A 25,289-nucleotide genomic window follows, 5' to 3' on the forward strand; every position below is an offset into this window, starting at 1 on the left:
TGGTATGGCCAACAAGAGAAAGTTGCATTATTTGCAGATGATATAATATTATATTTAACTAATCCTGAACAAGACTAACCTAGACTGCTAAAAATCATGAGGAGATTCCATATATTCTCAAGATGCAAAATTAAAGAAAGTGTAGAGCAAAAATTAAAGAATGATGTATTAACACAAGGGACACCATCAAGTAATGTACAGAGAAGTCTTGAATGTAAAAATGTAAGGGTATAGAAAAAGGAAACTGTCAATAAGGATGGAAGCAACTAATAAGAAAGGAGCAAACTGTGAAAAAAACAGTAAAGAGTATAAACACTGAGAACGAATACAATGGAGAGGCAATTTTGTTAAAAAAATAGATTATGCAAATGTGCAGTTTAATTTTCAGCAAAGGGTTTTTCTGCCTAGCCAAGGCTTAATAGAAAAATAAAAAAAAAGAAAACAAGAAACAGATGTACAGGAGCTAGAAAAAATGTTAATGGAGCCTATAACAGAAGTAGAAGAAAATAAGAAGGTAATAAGTTGAGCCTACAAGTTATTGCAAGAGAAGTGTAAAATCTATTTAGAATGAAAAAATGGTTCCAAGTCACCAGTGAGATGAATCTATAATTCTTTATTATAAATCCAACAACAGATGAGCGCTTTCGTCTACAATGTGAGACTTTTTCATATAAAACAATACTAGTGCCACTCTTAATATATATAATACCATCAATTGTCCTAATTATCTAATCATTAAAATTTAAAGCGCCACCAACAAATAGTTTGTGGCTCAAAAGTTAATATGTCAAACGACACAACTACCAAACATCTTTAAAAACAATTAATTCAAAATGAATTAAATTTAAATAAATATATAAAAGTGTAATACTTTGATATTTAATATAATTGCACTAAAATAATATAACAACAACAGTATAAGTAAAAAATGAATCACACTTTGCCTGCTCTCTCTGCTAAAATAGCTTTAATACTAATGTATTCATTCAGGCCTGGGTAAACATTAGCCTTAAGCCTCAATTGCCATCTCAGTTCCCTATTGAGTAATATATTCCTCATGTCACCTCCTCTGAGGTTGTTTTTAACCAAATCAATAATCCCAAATTTAAAACTACTGAATGAAGTACAAAAAACTGACAAGACACCAATGGCATAGTCTTTGAATACAAAGGTGTCAAGATTTTTAACTACACATCCATTGTTTTGGAGAAAAAACATTTTGATTTATTTTCAAAAGGTTTTAAGTTTGTTAGATCACAGTATGGGGATTTAGCCCACATTTTGGTAGAACTGAAATTATACCTTAGAAAATTAAATCTTAATTTGATTCACAAAAAGACAGCAAGTGAAAGTTCCACTTTTAGTAGAGGTTTGGTTAGGAACAGCACATATAACCCCCCTTTACATCCAGCTATATTTACTTTTGAGAATATAGTTACGAACGAGATTTATGAGGCATATACGAAAAATAGAAAGGAAAGGCAACATCATAATTTGAATAAAGATGAAGAGAGGTTGCTTTTGGATTTAAAAGCACAAAACAACATTAGAATTATGAAGCCTGACAAAGGTGGGGGAGTGGTTCTTTACAACAATGAGGAATATAAAAATGTTTTAACTAATATTTTACTGGACTCAAACGCCTACACCCCAGTGTCATATAATGAGATACAAATAGCTTATAGGAGGATTGACTCCCTTTTGGATGAATACCTGATAGAAAATAGAGTGGAAAAATCGACATACCAATTCTTGAGGCAATTGCATCCTATTATTCCCCAGTTTTTTGGTGTACCTAAAGTTCACAAATCTATTATTGAGCCCCCATTTAGACCCATAGTCTCAGCAAAAAATTCAAAAAAACACCCTCTAGCAGTTTACATAGATAGAACTATTAAAAACATAGTCACAAAGATGGAACATCTAATTAAGGACTCATGGGACTTTCTTGGTAAAATAAATAATGACTCGTGGTCGGAAGAATGTATATTTTTAACCATAGATGTAAAGGACTTATTTACATGTATCCCACAGGTTGAGGGTTTGGAATTTTTTGAAGACAGTATTTATAAGCATTCAGACTTATCCCATGACAAGAAACTGTTGATCCTGGAACTTATGGAAGTCGTATTAGATAACAACTATATCGGCTTCCAAGGAGAGTACTTTCGACAAGTTAGCGGCATAGCTATGGGGGCAGCTTGTGCCCCCATCTACGCCAATTTAGTGATGTTAGAATGGGAAGAAAGATATATATTAAAAAGTGAATACATGAAGCATATTAAGTGCTATCTGAGATTTTTGGACGACATTTTTGTGATATGGGAAGGTTCAAAAGAAAATATAGAGGAATTTGTTGATTATTTAAACAACACCACTGATTTCCTTTCATTCACATATAATGTCGAAGACAAAAGTATCAACTACCTTGACAGCACAATTAGTAAAGTACCACAAGGGTTTAAGTCCAGGATTTTTCGTAAGAACACATGGTGTAATGGTTTTTTACACCATGATAGCTTTCATCCATTTCATCAAAAAAGGAGCCTCATTAAGGGACAGGCTGTCGGGTTAGCGAGGATGACATCTGATTTTCAGGATTTATTTGATGAATTTAACTTCTTGGGTGAAAAGTTTATAGAGAGAGGATACCCAAGAGAGATGGTTGGTAAAATTTTAGAGGAAGTCTATAATGGTTGGGGGACCAAATATAAGGCTTTATTAGGTCAACCTTTTATTAAAGTAGTGGAATCTGAAAAGGAAACAAAAAACTATCAAGGGGCATGTGTAACTGAATACAATGGGTTTTCTGACTTGTTTACACATATAGTGGAAACTAATTGGTCTATATTAAAAACCAACAAGAAAGTTTATGAGGTGGTAGGTACTAGACCTCATTTCACTTATAAGACAGGAATTAATTTCAAAAGGTTATTTGAGAAGGGTGACAACCTAGACAACATTAAAAAAGCAACCAGCTCATGTGGTAGGTGTGGACAGTGTTCACACATTTACAAACAGGAATTTATAAAATTGAAAAATGGTTTAGGTGGTATAGTTAAATTTTGTAAGGGTAATTGTCACACTAAGATGTTGGTCTATTTGGCTATTTGCACACAGTGTTCATCTTTTTATGTAGGAAAAACTGAAAGGGCACTGAAAGATAGAATACATGAACATATATATGACATTAGGACTAGGAAAGAAACCAGTGCCCTATATAAACATTCAGTTTTTTGTACTTCATTCAGTAGTTTTAAATTTGGGATTATTGATTTGGTTAAAAACAACCCCAGAAGAGGTGACATGAGGAATATATTACTCAATAGGGAACTGAGATGGCAATTGAGGCTTAAGGCTAATGTTTACCCAGGCCTGAATGAATACATTATTATTAAAGCTATTTTAGCAGAGAGAGCAGGCAAAGTGTGATTCATTTTTTACTTATACTGTTGTTGTTATAATATTTTAGTGTAATTATATTAAATATCAAAGTATTACACTTTTATATATTTATTTAAATTTAATTCATTTTAAATTAATTATTTTTAAAGATGTTTGGTAGTTGTGTCGTTTGACATATTAACTTTTGAGCCACAAACTATTTGTTGGTGGTGCTTTAAATTTTAATTATTAGATAATTGGGACAATTGATGGTATTATATATATTAAGAGTGGCACTAGTATTGTTTTATCTGAAGAAGTCTCACATTGTAGACAAAAGCGCTCATCTGTTGTTGGATTTATAATAAAGAATTACAGATTCATCTCACTGGTGACTTGGAACCATTTTTTCATTTTATATTTGTTGGATTGGACTGACTTGTTTGGCTTGGTAAAATCTATTTAGAAGATTTTATGTAGACTGGGAATTAAAAATAGGTACTAGAATAATTGCGTTTATATTATGCTGTCGAAAACTCAAACTGTGGACAGCATAATAATCGGTACTAAAATGTCGAAACCCCCGAACATCGAACATACACAAAAAAAAAAAAAAACACCCAAACACAACACAAATTGCTGCACCCTCCGCTACTTAAATATACCAACTCCGAGATCGCACTACATTGCAGTAAACGGAAATCTCCCCTTACAGAGATTTCCATTTACACGCATGATGACTTTCGCTTTCGACATTTTGGTGCCGACAGTATCAGCTTTGATATTGTCGGCCTTCGACAGGGTGAAGTAGACCCGAATAATCTGGGACCAGTGGAAAGAAATATGTAGGCTGGGGAAGTATACAGTGAAGTAAAGGAGATTCAGAATTGCCTGTGAATGTTTACACATGTATTTTTGCATCCCAAGCAAGCTAAAAAAGATGTTCGGGTAATAGAACTTTTGGAGATGTGTGGAAAATGAAAATGTTTACTGGAAATACGCCTTCTGTGTTTGCCCAAAATTAGATAATTTTTTGAAAGCATTTTAGGCTACATTACATCAAGTATTGCATGAGCAAGTCAGTTTGGAAAAGTAAATGATGTAAAGATGGAGAAGGGAGAAAAGAGAAGTATAGATACAATAAAGCATTACTGAGTCTACTATTAATAGCAAAAAATGTGATAGCTAAACAGTGGAAAAAGAGCAGAATCTGTAATCAAGGATGTGGTAAATATATATAAAAAAGGGGAAAAGGAAGAAAGCTCTAGAATGAAAAAAGAGAGTAAGCCCCATTAAGTGGCAAATGTGGTAGCAAAGTAAAGAGAAAGTAGAGGAGGATTTGAGGAAGAGGAAAAGTGAGACTCTGGCAGGAGAGACAAAATAATTGTATAATCACATGCAAACTCTGAGCATAAGAGGAGAAAGTAGATGATGTTCACAGAGTAACTGTTCAATAAAAAGTGAAATGTAAATAATGTGAAAAAGAGCATATATAAGTGATATGTTTTGTACAGAAATAATGCACAATGCAATGAATACAAATAAAAATGGAATCCATGCAGATTCTGTCATTTTAAGAAAGACCAACAAATGCCTTGAAGATGGGAAAGTTGCATTACCGTACATTTGTTTCATGACAGAAGGAAACAGTAATCCTAGTCTATTTTGCCATTTCAGTTGCCTTAACATTTTATATCCTCTCCATCTTTGTCTTCTCTCTTAGTGTTTGGATTCCCTCTCTATACCAATTACAGCAGTCCTTTCCATGGGACCTTAATCTAGCCCTTTATGTGAGAAAGCATTTTGATAGGTTGAGAGAGTAGCTAGTCCCCATAATTTGCTGCTTGTGTGCAGTCATTTCCCCCTTTGCCCCTTTTCTTTCAGAGTGACCTATTCACTTCTCCGTGGAACAGTCTTGTGCCCTAAATCCTGTCTAGTCTCTGTCTTCTGGTGTTGATAGATTACAGCTGCAGCTTCTCTAGCCTGTGAACATGTTTCTTCCTCCTCAATCCTGTAGATCTTTGTTAGCTTTCCTCTGAATTCCTTCCAGTAGCTTGATGTCCTTTTCCTTAAATGGCCTCCAAAACTGCATAGAGTACTCAAGGAGTGGACTGACCATGGTCTTTCACAGTGAAACATTACCTTTTTATACTTTTGGAATCCGTCCTCTTGAGTGTACATTCCAGCATTCTGTTTTCTGCTACCACTGCACTCTCACTGTGCTCCTGGTGGTCCAGAGCAAATGTGATCATGACCTCCTCCCAATCCTTCTCTTGTGATATTGCCATTATTTTGTACTCCCTACTGATGCAGCACACCATAAAATGCTGGGGGTTGATCTTGTTTTGTATGTCCTCAGATATGTCTCAGACACATACTAGAAAGAGTACTGGACCCAGGATAGACACCTGGGTTACCCCCATTCATCACTTCCCTAATGACTGACATTGTCTTTCTCACTGCAGCTCTATTCTACCATTCAGCTATAAACCTGTCCAATTCTTCAGTCTTGTTCCTACCCCCAATCCCTTCCTTTTTTCTGACAGCCTCCTGCTTGTTATAGTGTCCGATTTCTGTCTTTCTGCAGGCAAAGTAGACTGTGCCTGTTGGATCAGGTTTGACTGAGAGCTCCTCCTTGGCCATAAACCCATGTTGACTGCTGTCCTGAAGATTGGTGTCCTTTAGAATTGCTGCGAGTGTTTATCTCTGGATTTTCTCATTGAGTTTCTGTTGTAGAGTTGATAAGTAAATAAGACTGTAGTTCCAAAGATTTTTTTCTTCTCCACTTTTTGTCCGGGGGTACCACAGTTTCTGTCTACAACTCATTTCATACTCCTTCAGGAGTTTGAAAATGAACTGGCCAGACTTTTGAGGATGATAGGAGATGTTCTGAAGCTAGAGGAAGTACTGTCAGTCTGTTGGGATGTTTGAATGCCTTTAATTTTCCTGGTTAGAAGTCTTTTGGATCTTTCCAGTTGAGCGATATGCTTGGATTTGTGCATACCAAAGGGACATTGTATTCCATTATAGGTTTGATAAAGGAATGCATAGCAATAGGATGCTTTCTTTGGATCTTGACGATATTCCATTGAAAATTAACTGGCTGAGATAGAAGAATTTCCTGTGGTGGAAATATGAGTCATAAGTTCCCAGATCTCCTATGACCATGCCTGTCTGAAGAGGTACAATTTTTAATGTATGAGATGGGAACAACATTTTTACTGAACACTACTGAGCTGCACATATTTTGCATTTAACTTGATACCATTTTTGGTACATTAAGTATGTGCATACTGCAGGCCTTGCTGTTTAGTATTAGTGGATGAATTAATGATGGTGCCTATCTTGTAGTGTTTAGAAAAATTGAGCAGCCATACTTCTGGGATATTGGTTTGGATGTCTGCAAAATAAATGGCAAAGAAAAGAGGGCCCAGCCCTGGTCCCTGTGATACCCCACTTATTTATTCACATTCAGAGAGGGTGCCAGCAGCTTTCATAACTTGGGATCTGTTGACTAGGCAGAATGATAGGTGAGGCTGGGACATAAATGGACTGATAAACAGAGAACGTCATCCTGTAACCCATTTTTAACTTTACAGCACATTCTGGTACATCAGCTTACAGTACTGCTCTCACTGAGTGGGTTGTTTTTCTGATTCTTTCTGGCCCTTGCATGAGTAGAACCCCAAAATACTAAACTCATCCATCTGACATATCTGTTCCTCTGCCTGCAGAGAGTACTCCATTCTTCTGTGAAAGACAGCCTTGACCTCTGATTTGGAGGTGCTGATTTTCAGCTTCATGCTTAACAGTGAACAGCATTATTGAACTCCTCCTGTCACCTGAGGCCAAGAGGACATCATCTTCAAACATCAACAATGCAGTCTTCCCATTCTGTGTGTGGATACTTGGCAGACCTTAGTTGCATCTTTATATTCTCCCCCCTAAAGCTTGTAATATGGAGAAGTGGAAAGAGACAACCTTGGTGGAATTATGTGTCTACAATGAAACATTCAGTTTGGCACCCATAATGTGGACATTAACTTTTACTCTCCAGATACAGGAACCATATGGCTAGGAGTGCAATATTGTGTAACATCTGTCACAGCTTTTAGTTTGTACATGGCCATATGCTCCTCTGGATTTACAGAACACTTTGTGTAGACAGTATTGGCAAACTGTCATGCCACATCTAATGTTCGTGAAGGGGTAATGAGCTTGATCCACTGTTGCACAGCCAGTACAGAGTCAGCATTGCTCTTCCAAAGTTAGTGAGCTGATGTTTGTACAAAGTGTCTCTTCTTGATTGTTGGCATAGTACTTCATAGGAAACTTAGGAGGAGGATTTTTTGAGACTAGAGCATACCCTCCTGCCCCTTTTTGGGACCACCAGCCCAGTTTGTCAATGTATAACATTGAAAAGTCACATTAAGCAACACCTGAGCAGTGTGTTGTAACATTATTATTTCTGGATGAAGCTCATGCTCTCCTGCACTTTGCAACAGTGGAAGCTTTTGTTGCATTGAATTCTTTTGCAGAAGTAGATAGTCACACCTGTTTCTTCTGGCACCACAATCTGTCAAAGATTTCAGAAGTTCCTCATAGCATTCCTTAAGTCTCCCAACATTGTCTCCAGTAGAGGTTAACATTTTTTCCACACTTGGTGAGAATAGTCTTGTTTTCTTTTCCTTTATTTCTTGATGTTATATATTTTCTTTTCTTTGCTTATTTGAAATAACTTTAACATTGTAATGTGTGTGATTCCGTTTTTACTTGCACTAAGTGTTCTAATTAATTGTACTTCTGTTTACTTGCATTGCATTTGTCAGTGCCTCTGAGTTAAAGAAATGCTCTTTTGTTAGCAAGGGAAGGCCTTTTTAATGGAGGTTGTTGAAGTCATTCATTTTCCCTGTCATGCATTCAACTTGGAGTTAAAATGTATATGTTTAGGGGCATTAAGGGGCTGTATGTGAGGAACTCCTATTACTACTTTGCCTCTTATACCAACAGGGCTTCCCCCACCTTCTCTGAATTTCAATAAAACAGCTTTTCATGTCCTGTTTCATCATGTAGTCATGTATCATTAGTAAAGTAAGTGCAGTCTCCAGTTAATCTTTTAAATTCCAGCTATAAGAACTGTCTTGCAGAGTAAGACAATATGTGAATTCTCTTAGTTGAATATTTGGCTACTAAAATTCCCATTCAGGGACACCTTCTTCTCCTGTCATTCTTTTGCTGTAGACTTGTTCTACTGCCTAGAGATTGTTGTCATTCTAATCAAATCCCACTTAATTCCCAGACAGATTACTCCTTTTCTGAGGATTATCGAAAACTGTTTTTCTAAGATCAGATGTTCTTATCCCTAGATGGGATGCACACGGTTTCTTCATTTTGCCCAGAGTGAAAACCACTAAGTTTGTTAAGGTCAGGGAATTCATGCAAGCTTTGAGACCTAGGCACATTCATAGGGATCATTAGTGGAGAAAAAGATTTTGGCACAGTAGGTGGTGGTTTGTACTTTTTTCAGGAGGATTTTCTTACTAGAAGTCTCCCTTTAGAAAATCACTGCCTGGATGAAGTTTACATTTTATTTTGGAAACTCTGACTTCATCACCTAAGAGTCAGCAGATTATTATGATATGGGAATCCTTGTTTGAAAAAACATTTTTCCTGGTAGCTGTTGCATCAGCATGCAGTATTTCAGTATTTGCATGTACTGTAGTTTGATGGGCCCTTTTAGAGATTTCATTAGTATAGTCTCCTTACACATACATGTGCAGTTTTTTTTTTCTTAATTGTTCTCTGAATTCATTTTTAAATGGGGTGATTGTTTATTTTTCAGGTAAGACTAATGAAAAATGTATCTTGCTTGCAATGAGTATGGAGAGTACTTTAACTATGTATTGCTTGCCATGACTCTTAGGTGACAGAAAATGCAGTTACTTTTTATTTGTTCAAAGGAGGGTCTTAGCAGCTCACCAGGCAGGAAATATCAGCTTGGCTTTATAATTTTGTGACCAAATGGTAAAACTTTTCCTGGTTAGCTAAGACCCAGTCAACAAACTTTACTAATGGTTCTAAAGGATTTCTGTTTAAGACAGTGTTGCAGCATCTGTTTTATCAAATATCCTCACATTTCTAAGTACAGTAACCTGGACACCTTACCCAGGGATACTGTTCACGTTGGTAGGGCTTTCCTTTAGGCAATCGTACATTAGATCCCCATTTTTATATTACTACTTGGGTAACATTCAGTTGAACACCAAATAAAAATGAACCACCAGGAGAGAAGACCTCAGTGCAGCCAAAATTTATTGAAGGTTAAGTGCTTTCATCTGCGTAAGACCAGACTTCATCAGAACAATTTTCATACAAAAAAGTTACCCTTAAATACACTCCATAAAAACTCCCCTAATGAATTAATAGGAGGTTAGGAAATGTGGAAGATGCAACCAGTGTGCTTATATAATGGAAACAGGGTGTGTATTTGAGTAGAATGGAAAAAAAATTGCATATACATTCACATTTTGATTGTTTGTCTAGTAACATTGTTTACCTGGCGAAGTGCCTTGATTGTCCTGCATTTTATTTAGGAAAAACTGTTAGAACTTTTAAATCCAGGATATATGAGCATATTATGGATATTGCAAAAAAAGTTAAAACAAATGCATTGAGTAGGCACATTGACAAATGTTGTAACCATACATTTTGATTTTTAGTAATTCAACAGATTTATTTTGATGTACAAGGTCTTATTGTACCAGAAAAGTTAGAAGAATGTGAAATACGTTGGCAAATAATGTTGGATGCAACACAGTTTCCAGGCTTGAACGAATGCACAAGTATTTCTAGTATTTTAAAAATGAAAAGGTATGGCTGTTATATGTAAACTAAAACAGGTTGTGCCTTTCAATTTTAATAGTTTTAACTGTTCATTAATTACGGGAGTTTTTATGGAGTGTATTTAAGAGGTAACTTTTTTGTATGAGAATTTTATTTATTTATTTATTTAACATTTGTTAACCGGGAAAGTCCGACTTGGAACGAAGCCAGTTTTCAGCGGATGCCCAGGGAGAAATGCTCCAGATGCATGTCTTTGTAACGAATTGTTCTGATGAAATCTGGTCTTATGCAGATGAAAGCGCTTAACCTTCAATAAATTTTGGCTGCACTGAGGTCTTCTCTCCTGGTGGTTCCTTTTTATTTGGTGTTCAAAGACTTTTGGGTTAACATTCAGTTGAAGTTAGAATCTGCTTGTCTGAGTTTGGTTGAAAATAATCGGTTGTTTTGTTCTGTAGTAACTCTAGAATATATATTCCAAAGAGTTTGGTATCTGTAGCCTCACTGTCTTGTTTAATTTTTCCCTCAATACACATTGATAGCACAGAACTGAAAAAAAAAATGGCTGTTGGCCTTCCAGGCAGGCATTTTTGCAGAGTCTGATTGGGTGGTAGGTTCATTGGACTTACGAGAAACGTTCTTTCATATGGGTGCCCCATGATGACAGGATGCATGAAGTAAAGAGCCACTGTCTGTAATGCCTCTGGTGGTGTGACACTAGCTGCATTAACAAATCCCCCTTCCCTCCACTTGCTGCAGTGTTGAAAGGTGAGCAGTGATGTCACTATAGAACATTTCAAATGTTGATGTATATGCTGCTGCAACTGAAATTTTCATTATTAAATTTAAGTTCACTATCATTTTTTTTTTAATTTCAAAGCAGTTCTAGAAATATGTAGTAGCATTTGAAATACCCATACTGTAAGCAAAGATTTACTTTAGAGCCTATTAGATGTTTTGCTGTGCATATGAGTGCAAAAGGAAGGTTGCCAAAACAAGAACTGGGTGAGCTATGACTATGTATAACGCACTGAAATTTAATGTAGCACGCATATTCTGCAACAGACCTTGTGTCATTGCCTGCAGGAGCTTATAAAGCTAGTTAAGTGACAGATGTGTTGCGATGGTTCTAATCTTAGCTGACATTTTCCATTAGGAAGTTACAGAATGTAGTGTGAGAATTTGCAGTGCATCAGGAAGTTGGTCATTCTTTATTTGTTCTTATAAGTTTTTTGATATTTTAAAGTAAACTTTTTAATAGTGTAACAAAAGTAGTTGTTATGGGTGGCCATGGTGGTGCAGTGGTTAGCGTTGTTTCCTCACAGCAAGAGGTTTCGTGGGTCAATACTTGGCTGGGGTGCCTTCTGTGCGGAGTCTACATGTCCTCCCTGTGGTTGTGTGGGTTTCCTCTGGGTGCTCCGGTTTCCTCCCACATCCCAAAGACATGCTGTAGGTGGATTGGACACTCTAAATTGACCCTAGGTGTTAGTGCGTGTCTGTGTGTGCCTTTTCTGTGGAAGGTTAGGCACCGGGCTGGCAACTCGACACCGTAAAAACTCAACTGTCAATCATGAGCAGACAGGTGATTCCCCTGTGGTGACCCCTAACCGGGAAAAGCCGAAAAAAGAAGAAGAAGAACAAAAGTAGTTGTTATAATATATTTAGAGGTATTGTGGTAACGTGAAACAGAATAATTTTCAAAATGTCAGAAAATGGGACATTTGAGGTGGTGGAAGAGGAAATTATATACAATTGTGTGGTCTAGGATGTGGCCGGACAAAGGACTGTTGGGAGGAAAAGTTCTATTAAACAGTTTAAGGACATCAGAATAGCTTTAGAAGTGATTCTGCATAAGGTGTGACTACTTGTTAATATGTTAATGATGTATGCATGGTAATTGGAAGGTGATGAGGAAGAACAGTGTGAGCTGTTGTGTGGAGAGTCGTATGCCATTTTGCCTTTGCAGCAACATGAAGTTAAAGATAAAGTGACTGACATTTATAGCAAGATGGTATGTTTTAGCAGCATTTGGTGAGTTAAGATGATGAAGCAAGATGAAGAAATGCACAGTTAATTGGAGTCCTGAAGGTGAGGAAGGTATGGACTGTTTAGACTTTTGGAAAGAGAAGATGGCAGATTGGGCTGTTTTCTCTCAGAAATAAGTGGGTATTGATAAGGCATATTTTGTTTATTTCTTGACCGGTACAGATGGAATCATGAATTAAGACATATAGGATATCCCCCCCACTTCTTCCATTGTAGTCATCCCAGTACCCCTTCCATCAGTGGGTCTACCTGCTCCTTCTTCCTTCCCCAGACATTGCCAGGTTAGCCAGGGCTAACATGGATCTTAAGAACATCCTGGAGGGCAGTGCTGGCAGGTGCTTCTGCTGCTGAGGTGGGATAACATTATGTCCTACTGTTGTTTCCACACACCCCTCAACCTCAGCATTCATCAAAAATATCAGAGGGCTGTTGTACTCTGTGGACCTCTCTTCTCAAAGAGCGTCTTCGAACACCCTACCCCAGCACACCCAACCCTCCCTGCCAGAGCTTCAGACTTCTGAGCAGCTAATTGAACCTGGGTTGCCTGGGTTGTGGTTAGGGCATTATCTCTCAGCACCATAATAGGGATGGCTAGCCATGTGTGATATTAATGCAGTTTGTGAGATTGAGTTTGGGATCCTCCTCCTAAAGCGACCCGAACATCCAACCCATCTACAAAAGCTTAGCCTGGCTGCTGTGTGGTGAGTGAGACATCACACATAGGTACCATAAACAGTGGGCCATAAAGTGATGTTTGCACACACTGACCTCAGAACTTCTCTGCCACCAGACGAACGTCAGCTTGCTCATTCTGCTCCATGCCAAGTGACTCCTGAAGGAAAAGTACTCTGTTGGGGAATCCCTTTTCTAGCTGTGGTTGCTGTTTTGCATCTCCAGTTAGTTATTCCATCCATGTCATCTAGGAAGGGAAAATTTAAATGCAGACATCAAATTCCGCACAAAGACAGCAACAGCCTCTGCCTGTTCTGTTTAAAGCCTACCCACAACTACAAAGTGTGTTCCATCTGCCAATCATTTGTTCCTAAAACACTGTGCAGCCATCTGTCAGCTCTTAACTTATTTGTTAAAAACCAATGCCATAAACGACTTGCCTTAGGCATGGAAGCAATGCCGGCCATCTCAGGTGAATCACCCAGAAAGAAAGCCAAAGTTTGTAGGCCAGAAAAAGCGACTGCACCTCCGAGTTCGGACGTCCTGCCAGCTGCCGATGTAGTGGCTGAGGTATGTCCAATGGCATTGGTGACTTCGGTGGGTGCCAATTTGGATGCCGCCCTATTTTCTCCAGCCTGCACATCCACAGAAGTACCTGCAATGTCAGCTTCTGATGTTGGGGGAACCTGGTTCGCCTGATCGGTTAGTATTAACTTCCATTCCAGAGGAATCCAATCAAAGCCCTTTGCAGGCCTTGGATCCTAGGCCTTCAGTTGCTCAGCCTATTGCAAAGGCCCTCTCTCTGAAAATAAAGCAGAAGACCAGACATCTGGCTGCTGCATCTGAAGGCTTGCCAGACTGGCAGGCATTTTTCTCAGTTTCTCTTCAATGCCTTTATGGCCCTTAGGCCTGCTCCCTCCGAAACTCCTGCTACTCTTCCATCTTTGAGTGCTAGACCTGCTTCACTGGGCCCCTTACCCCAACCTTAGATTTTAAAGGAGAGCTCTTCCTCTTCTTCCGATGAGTCCCTCTCATATGCCTCTCAACTGGCCTCTCCCTTGGGATACTGTTCTCCAGAAGAGGATTCCTTAGAGGGCGATTCCCCACCTGAAGACATAACCTCTGGTGAAACAATTTCCAAAGTGAGGGAATATTTTAAATGGTATTCCACACAAATGACAGAAGTGCAAAAAAGGTATTATAAACTTCTGGATATGGAATCCCCCTCTCCCTCAGCCATTCCTCCAGTGATCCCAGCCTACCTAGGCACCTTTGCCTCAACTTCAAATATGCCAGAATCCCAACCTCAAGCTCCAAAGAGATCAGACAGGTTCCATAAAGTACCTGATGACTTCAATACCTCATCAAGCCTCCTATGGCAGACCCAGCTGTGATTGCTGTTTCGGCGGACAAGCAATCCAGATAGAGTCCCTCTTCCTCCTTACTTCCATTAGACAAAGACAGTAAAATGATGGACAGACTGGGAAAGAAAATATACACTTTATCCACCCTGGCTTTCAGAGTCATCAGTTGCCAAAGTCATATGGTAAAGTATACTTTGGATCTTGTCTCACAGGCCGTGGCTCAGCTATCCTCCTTTCCAGATACTCCTACTAAGGCACAAGTTGCCTCCACCCTCTCCTTAGCTGCTCAAGTCACTAGACATTCAATTATTAAATGCAGCTACGATGTTGTAGAAGCATTAGCCAGGTCTACTGCCTCAGCCTCGGTGCTTCACAGATATTCCTGGCTTAGACTTCAGCCATTTTCAAAATTATTTTAAAAACAACATTATGGATGTTCTTCTTGATAATAACTTTATGTTTGGTAAACAGTCAGCAGAATTGTTCAAAAATCTGCAGGAAAAGAACAGAAAAGGAAAAGGAGTTGCAGGATCTTAAGCATCTATTTGTCTCACCAGTACCGAAGTTTCACAGAAACTATCCCTCCAAGCCAAGTTTTGTCAGGAAAGTGTCCACACCACTTACTTCCAAATCTAGGAAAGGTGCCAGGAAATCATTCTCAACCAGACCAACCTTTTCCCAGCCCTTTCACAAACAGCCCTTTCCTGACAGGCCAACCTCAGCATGACTACCAGACCCCCTCCAAATCACCTACCCCTTTCTGCCTGCCTCTCTCACTGTCTTTCCCTGTGGCAACAGATTACTTCAAACAACTGGGTCCTGTCAGTTCTGGAAAAGGGCTACTTTATGACCTGGTGGGAAATCCCTGTCCAAAAAGGCATCCCACAACCTCCAAAGGATGAAACACATCTCCTTCCACAAGTCATATGAGGTCTCTTGCAACAGGGCACAATACAAAGGGTGCCTCCAAGACAGGAAGGCCAAGGCTTCTACTCCAGAATCTTCCTTGTCCCAAGAAAGGATGGCCCATGGAGACCCTTCCTAGACCTGTCCTTTTTAAACCCTTTTTTGCATGTACGCACCTTCCGCATGCTCTCACACCAAGCCCTTCTTCCACTGTTGACTCCCAGATCATTCCTGACCACTCTAGACCAGAAGGATGCATATCTTCACATTCCTATACAGCCATCCTATCAAAAATTCCTGCATTTTGCTGCACAGTCATTACAATATCCATTTACTGCCTTGCCCTTTGTCTTGTCCACAGCACCAAGGGTATTTACAAAATGCCTAGCCCCTGTAGTGGCCTTTTGCAGTACAAAGGGCATTGAAATCTTCCCATACTTGGACAACCTCCTCATTCTGGCAGATCAACCAAACACCCAATTAAAACACATTCAATTCACCATTTCTCTCCTGGAAGGGCTAGGTTTCACAATCAACCACCTCAAATCCTCCCTTACTCCTATCCAAGATCAGATTTTCCTGGGCTGCAGAATAAGGACAGATCTGATGAGGGCCTTCCTTCATGGCCAATCCACCCTGCGTAATATTTCATAAAGATAGGGTGTCTCTTCGCACCAACTCCTCCTTCATGCCTAAAGTGGTCAATGAACTGTCACTTAATCAATTTATCTATTTACCCACTTTCTTTCCTTCTCCTCAAATGACAGTGAGAGAGAGCTCCATTCCTTGTATGTGCACAGACAACTAAGATTCTACCTAGACAAGACCAAGCACATCAGAAAGTCAAACCAGCTGTTGTTATCCTTTCATCCCAGGGCTCTGGGAAAAGCTGTCTCCAAGCAAACAATTCCTTCTTGGATTTCAAGCACCATATCTTTCTTTTACTCCTTCCATGGCAAACAGTTGCCTTATACCATGAGGGCTCACTCCACCAGGGCTGTGGCCTCCTCAGGGACCTTTTTCAAAGGACTAGATACAGCCTCCATTCTGGAGGTAGCCACTTGGACTTCAGTCCACACATTTACTAAACATTACAAACTGGACAACATCTCTAGGGCAGGTTTTGCTGAAGCCATCCTGCATGGATTCGTAGACAGTTCCTTTATCTCCTCCTCACATATCACATGCTGAGCTTTGGTATTCTTGCTCATGTTTAGAATACTGCAACATGAGAATAATAGGACATAGAATAGTTGTGTAAAATCTTACCATAACCATAGATGTCCTTCTCTTCCATGTTGCAGTATTCCTATCCTTCCCTCCTACCCCCACTTAGGACATCTTGGTTCTGTTCCTTTTTTCCCTCTCTGGATGACATCCTTATCAGCTATCCTTATACTCTTGTCTGACTGGGGCATTCATTTCTGAGGACATCACATTTATGGCACCTATGTCTGACACCCCACACACCATACAACAGCCAGGCTAAGCTTTTATAGATGGGCTGGATGTTCAGGTTGCCTCAGGTGGAGGATCCCTCATGTTTAGAATACTGCAACATGGAAGAGAAGGATATCTGTGGTTATGGTAAGATTTTACACAACTATTCTTTCTCTGAGGATCTGCTCATTATCTTGATTGAGGCTAGAAAACCAAGTGCAAGGGAATATTACCTAGTTAAATGGAAACTATGCTATCTCTCTCTCTGTGGTATTAAAGGAAGGGTCATGATCCAGCACAGATTTTGGTATCTACGATCCTTAGATGTCAGTCTAACATTTGCAAATAATAGTTGACCTGTGTTTCTGTGAAGGTACATGGCTCAGACTGCCTGACTTAGGATCCCTTTGTGTTCCTTGTTGCCAATAAAACTGTTCTTAAAAGGAAATGGGGGTCCAACACTTGAGGCTGCAAGAAGGACATTCCTCCACAATGGGACCTTAGCTATGTCTTTGAAAAATGTATGTCCCCCCACCCCAAGCCAGCAGCTTCTCATCCATCAAATTCCTGAACTGGAAAACAATTTTTATAGTGGATGTCACTTTCTCCAGAAAAATGAGAAGAAAACTGTTGCAGTGAAGACTTTGATAAACATATTGCAGATGTGTTAGGAACTTCACATCTCAAGATCTGCTTGAGTTGGTTGAAGCTCAAGTGGATGTAAAGATCCCACGGCACCTATCAAAAAGAGTAAGGGAAGTTCCATGATGCCATGGCTGTATTTCCCCTAGTATTATAAATACCACCTGTGGTCTCCCCTGAAGACAGACGACTAGCCTAGTTGGACTAACCTGTTCAGCAAAGGATAAATAAGTAAATAAACAAAACAATGTAATTGTGGATATCTGTCCATCCATTTTCTTCCTGTCTTGTAAGTATACGGGGGGCCGGGGTGGGTATACTCCTTATTCTGTCTCTCTGTTTTCCCCTGCAAGGTACCCTGTCTCCCTCCTCATGTTAACTTAGAGTTTGGGGAGAAAGCTTTGAGGAATTTTCTTCTTGGACTGCCATCCTTCTTATGTCCACCTGAGCAGTTAGTTCTTTGAATCATCCACAAGCTTCTGGAGGCTGACATGGCAAGAAAGAACCAGAGAGGACATGACACCGATTCCTTTTTTTCCCACAGAATGTACTGACATTCAGGTATTGGGGTGTCCACCCAGGCTAAAGGAGGAAAGGTGCTGAGCTGCTGAATTCAGGTCAGATATTAGGCTGTCTCAAAACAGAAAGTCCTAAGTATGAAGGCTACTGCATCTGTGAGCATACTTGGATTATCTGCAATTATGTCAAGTTGTAACACAGCTGTAATTTTGGTCTATAGTCAGGACACTGTCACAGTCTAATTTGAGAAAGGTTGCTGACAATGATGAATTGCTATGTGAAGATTGATTAAGTTATTTATTTATTGTCACTTTACATGTGAAGATGTACTCTCTCTTTTTTTCAAACACCTTTACTGAATTATCACTTGTGACATAGGCAAATTTGTATTAATATAAAAATAATCAAACTATATTAATATAATAAACATTATACTTCACATAAATTGATATAGAGGTTCATAGGATGTTACTAGGCTATTGGCCCTAGGGCCTTTATAAGCCTAGCCATTTTATACCCTTGTTCCTTTATTGACCACATTGTATGGTCTATATTTGCAGCACGCGTCTATGATCAGCACTAACTGCCCTTATCCAAGAGGGACATAGTGATATCCCCAGGGTAAATTTACAGTCTCCCATTCAGTTATGTAAGTTGCTCTTAAATAGGGTCATTGAGGAGCTCTGTTTTACGTGAACTGGGTGTTTGTTCCAGAGCAGTGTCAATCTTTGGGAGACATATCTGTCTCTCTAGCATGTCCTGTTAATGTCGCAGGCTAGGTTAAGATCCCTAGTGTGAGCGAATCTTGCCTCATTCGACTTGCGGATATGCAGCATTTCCATTATGGCAGCATCTGAGACTGCTCTGTAGGCCAGGCACAAGTCACCTATCAGCAGCCTGTAAGATACAGAGTACAGTGACAGGGCCTGCAGTCTGTCAAGAGGAAAGCCTCAACCCTAAGGTCATAGATTAATACTAGAAAACTGCCTTTGTCAGACATTTTAAGTCTAACCAGTTATCTCATGTGAGAATCATACCCTGCATCTTGTGTCTTTAAGGTAAGCACTTTAATGATGTGTGACGAAAGGAGATACTACCAGCCTAGCTAGCTGGAATTTAGTAAATAATTATATGTCATTGGTGAATATCAAAATGATTTATATAAGATGCTTGTATTACAAATGTATTAGAACTGTATGTCATGTGTATATCAAAATGCTTGTACAGACGTGTGTGTGTTGAAAAGGTAGTTGTAAAATGCTTGTGTTTAAAATGGATCCCATCCACAGTGTGCCCTACTGGAAGAGAACAGAAGTGCACATGCTCTATTGTAACTGTTTAAATGTATATATTTTAGCAGTGGAAACTGGAATATAGGAGGTTAACTTCAGTTCATCAGACTTCAGAAAAATAACTGAAATTAAATGACTTTATGGCTAAACCATAAAAGATGGTATATTTCAGTTTTCAATGCAGCAAGAGACACAATGTCTGTACTATGAAACTTTATGTCTTGTCTTTAGGGTGAACTAATTACTAGTTTTGAAAGCATGAAGGAATGCAATTGTTTTATGACTTCCAGCATCTACCAGAGATCTGAAGAGAAGCCCTTGTCTGTATATTTTTACAGGTGGATGCTAAATACTGCCAGCTTCATCAATGATTGTTTTGCCTGGGAACTAGGATCAGACAACAAGATGTAATGTCATTCTGCAAGCTATCCCAGCAGTAATATTTTAGATATTATTTTGAGAAGTCTCTTAGTGAGACAGAGCATTCTACATTCTGTATTGGACCTGACAACAGCTAGAGGATTCATTCACCATATCTGCTTTGCTCTATTAGTAAGTGCTTAGATTATAGTATAATTCTCCCAGATTCAGTCAGGAATATAGTGAAGCTTAGTTTAGATATTTGTCTTTATTTATTTCAGACTGTCCTGCAATGTTGTTTTAAATATTTCCTGTGGTTTTGAACTCTTAATTTACTGTGAATATATTTAGTATTGTTGTGTTCTTTTATTATTTATTATTAAATATATTTAAATCTTTCATTGTGGCTGATCTGTGTAGAGATATTTAAAGTTTGAGAGTACTTGCATGTTTATTTGGTGAGACTGTGTGGGCCACTCTTAACAGCCTTGCTCTTGGTCAAACTACCATTTGTGTTGATGTTAATATTGCACAGTAAGATTGGACACCCTTTGTTAAAGGCCTCAAAGTAGCTGATAAGGAGTGACTGGTTGCAGTAATAACTACCTTATAGTCTGGGCAGAATGGGGCATAGGTAGTGAACCTGTGCCAGCCTTTCCCAGGTGGTTTTGTGTGTGTGTGTGTGTGTGTGTGTGTGTGTGTGTGTGTGTGTGTGTGTGTGTGTGTGTGTGTGTGTGTGAGAGCTACTTGGGCAGGGACACGAAGCACTGGTTGGACAGAGATGGTGCTGGGGGTCTTGGCTTGGTCACTCAGCTGAGATCTCAACTCTATAGCTGTCCCAGTGGGGAGTTTTATTGGAGATCTGGAGAAAGAGGGAGAAATCAGCCCTGGACTGACTGTGCTCTCTAAGTGCTCTTAATGGAAATTGCATTTGATGAAGAGAGATGCATCTGGAAATACTGTGTGTGTACCTGTCATCCTCTCACTGAACATCCTCCACTGGTGCCACTGGTGAAGACTGAGGCTCCTTGATCACTGGTTGGCAGTGGTGGGTTGTCACACCATCATGCCAAGCCCCATCTTCAGCTAAAATACCTATGCCTGTGTGTGTACCTGTCATCCTCCCACTGAACATCCTACATTGTTGCCACTGGTGAAGACTCAGGCTCCAACTTCAGCTAAAATACCTATGCCCATTTGCTGGCATTAGTCAACATGACCGAATCACATAGAGCTATATTTTACACATCGAGTGGAAAGCAGTCTTTGATCCATGTTCTCCTATCTTGAGGCTACTGTGCACTACAGTAGATTCCCAAACCAGTTGGTCTGAACAACTGTTCCCCCTATAGGGCACCATGTAAAGTCTGTGCTGCTGCTCACAGTTCCATTCATTGATGAATTTGAGATGGAAACACTCAGCATGTTTTTCGTAGGTGGGAGGAACATGCAAACTGCAAGCAGGCATTAGCCAGAGGTCAGCCTTGAACCTCTACCTTGTACATGGGAGGCAAAGACCTTTATCATTATGCCAACTGGTCTCTTAAGTGAGGCCAAAGGAAAGAAACCACACTTGTTGAGGCCAAAAAGAGGTGAGGAGGATTACTTTGCTGTTCTGTTGATACTCTTTCTGTAACTTCAGGAAGGGGGGTGTTATGGTGGATATGCATACAGGAGAATGGGGGAGGGGGTAGTTGTGGATCAGTGCTTTTCTCAGGGGCTCCCCTTCTGAGGGAATTAGAGCAAAAAGCCTGATGCGTTTGGAATTGTAGGTAGAGGTGAAAAGATCACAGCATGGCTGATCCCTTTGATGATATATCAGCTTTGCCACTGATGGATTGAGAGAGTCACTCTTTAGGCAGTAGAAAGCATCTGCTCAGACTGTCCGCTAATACACTGAACGTTCCTGGAATACACATTGCTATTAGAAAGTGACTGGAAGATATCACCTACTGCCACACTCTCGTTGTTCCTTGACACAAAGGATAGGAGCAGGTTCCTCCTGTTTGTGTACCAGACTGTCGACATGTCCGTCTGTATAACAATCATCCCCAGAAAACATCCAGGAATGCCTGCAGCACTAGGAGGACTATTCTCATCTCTAGAACACTGTTGTGGAGAAGTTGGGGGAAGGCTCACAGCATGTTGGTGATTCAAACATAAAAATGTAAAATTTAGATTTTTTTTAATATGAATTCTATAAAGCCAAGCTCCAAAGACACCACAACATGAACAGGTTCCCTAAAAAACTGTTTATTTAGCACTTTCTTCAGGTTGTATCCTATGACTTCTTCAGAATAAGTAACAAAACAGTACTAAACATATTTAAAACCACAACTACAATCACAATATAAAAACCTCCAATACCTAAACACTTTTAATTAAAACAGTCAATTACTAAATTACTCCATTAACCCCAACAATAACAACCACTCAAACACATTATGAATGCAACCTTAAGTAACTAGCAATGCTGAAGTTGTCATTCAGCTCTGGTGGAGAGTAGATATTGTTTTATCTGCCATAATAATTCTGTAAACTCCAGAGTATAAGCCCATGGACCCCCACGTTGGTCCTTTTTAACTCCTTCAATGACAAAGAACTTAAAAGTGTGTCCTGGACAAGCTTCTAAATGCCTAAAAAGAGTGTTTCTAGTGTTTTTGTTACTCATGTTCCTTACATGCTGATAAATTCGTTCTTTGAATTTCCTTATAGTTTTCTCTATATAATATCCTTCACGTTGGGAACAAACTGCAGCATAAGTCACCCCAACAGAGTTACAGTTATATAACTCATTTGGTACAATAATATAATGATTAATTTTGATGTTTTGTGCTACCAATATATAGTTGCATTGTGTGCAGAAACCACATTTTTTAGTACCCACTCCCCTGGGTCTAGATGCACTCTGCTTGCACCATTCCAGCATATTCTTAATCATGGATCCCTTCTTATATACAATATATGGCTTATGACCTAGTTTTTCAAATAGCCCATCTTGTGTTAAAAAAACTTGCCAGTTTTTGTTCAAGATATCATTTTATAAACCGGTGATCCACAGAGAACCTAGTAATAAAGGAACAATGATAGTCCCTCTTAATAACAGGAACACAATTATCTGTGTTAGTTAAACTTGCCCTGTCTTTTACATTTAGTAATGGTGCAAACACCCCATTATCCCTTTTACAAACTATCTCATTTCTGATTTTTTTCTATCAAACTGTTGGGGTATTCTCTAGAAATGAGCATTTTACTTGGCACATTGCATTGAGTTAAAAAGTCAGTGTCCCTAGTAACCATACGTGCAATCCTCGCAAACTGCCCCTTCACTATACCTCTTTTTACATGGTCAGGATGGCAGCTAAGAAAATGTAAAAGGCTGTTTCTATACGTGGGCTTCCTATATATGGTGCTAACATACTGCTTATTCTCAAAATCCTTACGAATTTCAACATCCAAATAGTTAATGTTGTCATAACTATAGGAGTGGGTAAATTTAAGAAATGTAGTTTCATTAATGTAAGCCAAAAACTCAAATAAACTGGGTTCGCCCCCTATCCAAACAAAAAACAGGTCATCCAAGAAACTTAAATATAAACTGCATTTCATGACATCTCCAGCATTGCTAGTTACTTAAGGTTGTGTTCATACTGTGTTTGAGGGGTTGTTCTTGTGGGGGTTAATGGATTAATTTAGTAATTTACTGTTGTAATTAAAAGTGTTTAGGTATTGGAGGTTTTTATATCATGTGTTTGTAGTTATGGTTTTAAATATGTGTAGCACTGTTTTTTTACTTATTCTGAAGAAGTCATAGGATACAACCTGATGAAAGCACTAAATAAACATTTTTGGGGGGGAACCTGTTCATGTTGTGGTGTCTTTGGAGCTTGGCTTTGTGGAATTGAGTTTCTACTGTTGTAGTTCATGAATTCTATAAACCTAAAAGGAAGGAAAACTAAGGTGGTAGTTACTGTACTTGTATAGCAAGTCAATTTTCTCTAAAATTTATTATGCAAACTATAGTTAACTTAAGCAAACTTACGTTACCTTTTATATTTTGTATTCACTGCTGCATTTGAACCATGAAGTTGAAATGGCTTGTGCTTGCAGAAGAGACTATGATAACGTGACAGTCTGTTTACTGCCTCAGGGAGTGCTTGGCTGTATGCAGATGGACTTCCTGTGGCAGAGCTCTCCCTTAATGAGTTGTTGTTGTTTGTCTTTCTCTCCCTTAATGAGTTAATAGATACTAATTTTGTCCTAGGTTTGGTGAGCTGCAACACATGTACAATTGTTGTTTGCATTAGCCCATGACACACTGTTGCATTTTGACAGAGTTCACTGTACTTACAAGCTGTGCAAGTACTGTGTGTTACTCAAAGTTTAAAAAATCCATTTTTACAGTTTGATACTCCTGAAAAGGTAAAGACTGATAATGATTCCTATATCTGACTATTTTTTCTCTATTTACTTAGGATGGTGGTACTAGGGGACGTCGTTGTGCCATTGAAGCTGACATGAAAATGAAGAAGTAACTCTGGATTAGCCCTAAATAGCAGAGTCAACAGTGTAACATTCAAGGGTGGTCAGTGAACGAATTTGATGTGACCACAAAGAGTATGGGTTTCCTATATGCCATGGCTCTTTTGTTTACATTGGAGAGATGCAGCATTCTGTCTCAGTGTGGAGTAAAGGACTCTTGCTGTTTTAAGTACATAGTGCACTTTTTAGAAGTAACCCTTCCTGCAAATGAATGTGCTGAAATCAAAAAAAGTTGTGTTAGCACTTTGTCATTCTTTCCCAAAAAAGCACTATGAATGGGCTCCTCCATTCAGTGAGTCAGAAAGTAGGTCGGAGCACAAGCTCACTATACTAAGCAGCTGGTTAACTTTCCTGTTTTGGAAGTTAGGAGCTTCAAATCAAGAAATTCCAGTAATGGAATGGGCCAGCTGAATTACTGGCAGCATTATAAGTAGATCCTGTAATCATTTACTGCCATGGCTGGAGTCTTGCACATGTTCAGAGAGAGAGAGAGAGAGAGAGACAGACAGACAGCTAGTGATAGTGTCGGAGGACCATACCAAATGCACTTATGGTATCAGATTCAGAACCAGTGTTTGTTGTGTGCCTTCACCTGCACGGGTCATACAGTTTCTACCCTGGCTAGCTGGGAACAGTGTTGTAGTCAATGTGTAGTGTACAATTTATCTATCTTGTAATGATGAACATGAAAAGTACAATAAAATTATCTGAAAGTCTAACATTGATTTATTTTATTGTTAATAGCTTTTGTTTTTTGTAATTTTCAGTTCCATCAATATAGAAATAATTTTATAATTGGTCAGACTGGTTGGACTATATATATATATATATATATATATATATATACATATATATATATATGTATATATATATATATATATATATATATATATATATATATATGTATATATATATATATGTCTCTACTTTGTTTCTCCCTGACACTTCGCTGAAAGCTCAAATTACTGAAAACTCATTTCACTGAACTGCAATTAGTATATGTGGCACTGTGTAGAGTACTGTAAGGCAAGTGAAAGGTATATGCCCTTTTTCCCCACTGTAGTGCGATCCTGGAGTTAGTACATGTAGTTAGGGGGAGGGGCACAGCCCCCCACATTGGGGGTTGTGGGGGGCATAGTCCCCCACTTAGAGTACATATTATCTTCTGGAGAGAGTTAGTCATTGGTGTTGTAAGTATGCATGTCTATTGTTTAAAATGTATTGTTTTGAAGTTTTTGGTAAAATACAGTATAAAATAAACAAGGTGGGGAGCTACGCCCTC

General features: G+C 39.0%; 1 protein-coding gene across 10 annotated transcripts in view; it reads left to right on the plus strand.

Moving 5' to 3' along the window:
- BRD8 (bromodomain containing 8) overlaps positions 1 to 24,726 on the plus strand; it is a 1,923,539-nt gene extending 1,898,813 nt beyond the window's left edge. For all 10 annotated transcript variants that reach the window (XM_044069501.1, XM_044069500.1, XM_044069496.1 and 7 more), the window contains one exon: positions 23,941 to 24,726. In XM_044069501.1, the coding sequence (XP_043925436.1) occupies positions 23,941 to 24,000 (60 nt within the window). In that variant the 3' untranslated portion in view covers positions 24,001 to 24,726. The remainder of the gene's footprint in view (positions 1 to 23,940) is intronic.
- Positions 24,727 to 25,289: the final 563 nt, after the last annotated feature.

The sequence above is a fragment of the Protopterus annectens genome, chromosome 4.part0, assembly GCF_019279795.1.
Source record: "Protopterus annectens isolate FY-2018-M chromosome 4.part0, PAN1.0, whole genome shotgun sequence".
NCBI lineage: Eukaryota > Metazoa > Chordata > Ceratodontiformes > Protopteridae > Protopterus > Protopterus annectens.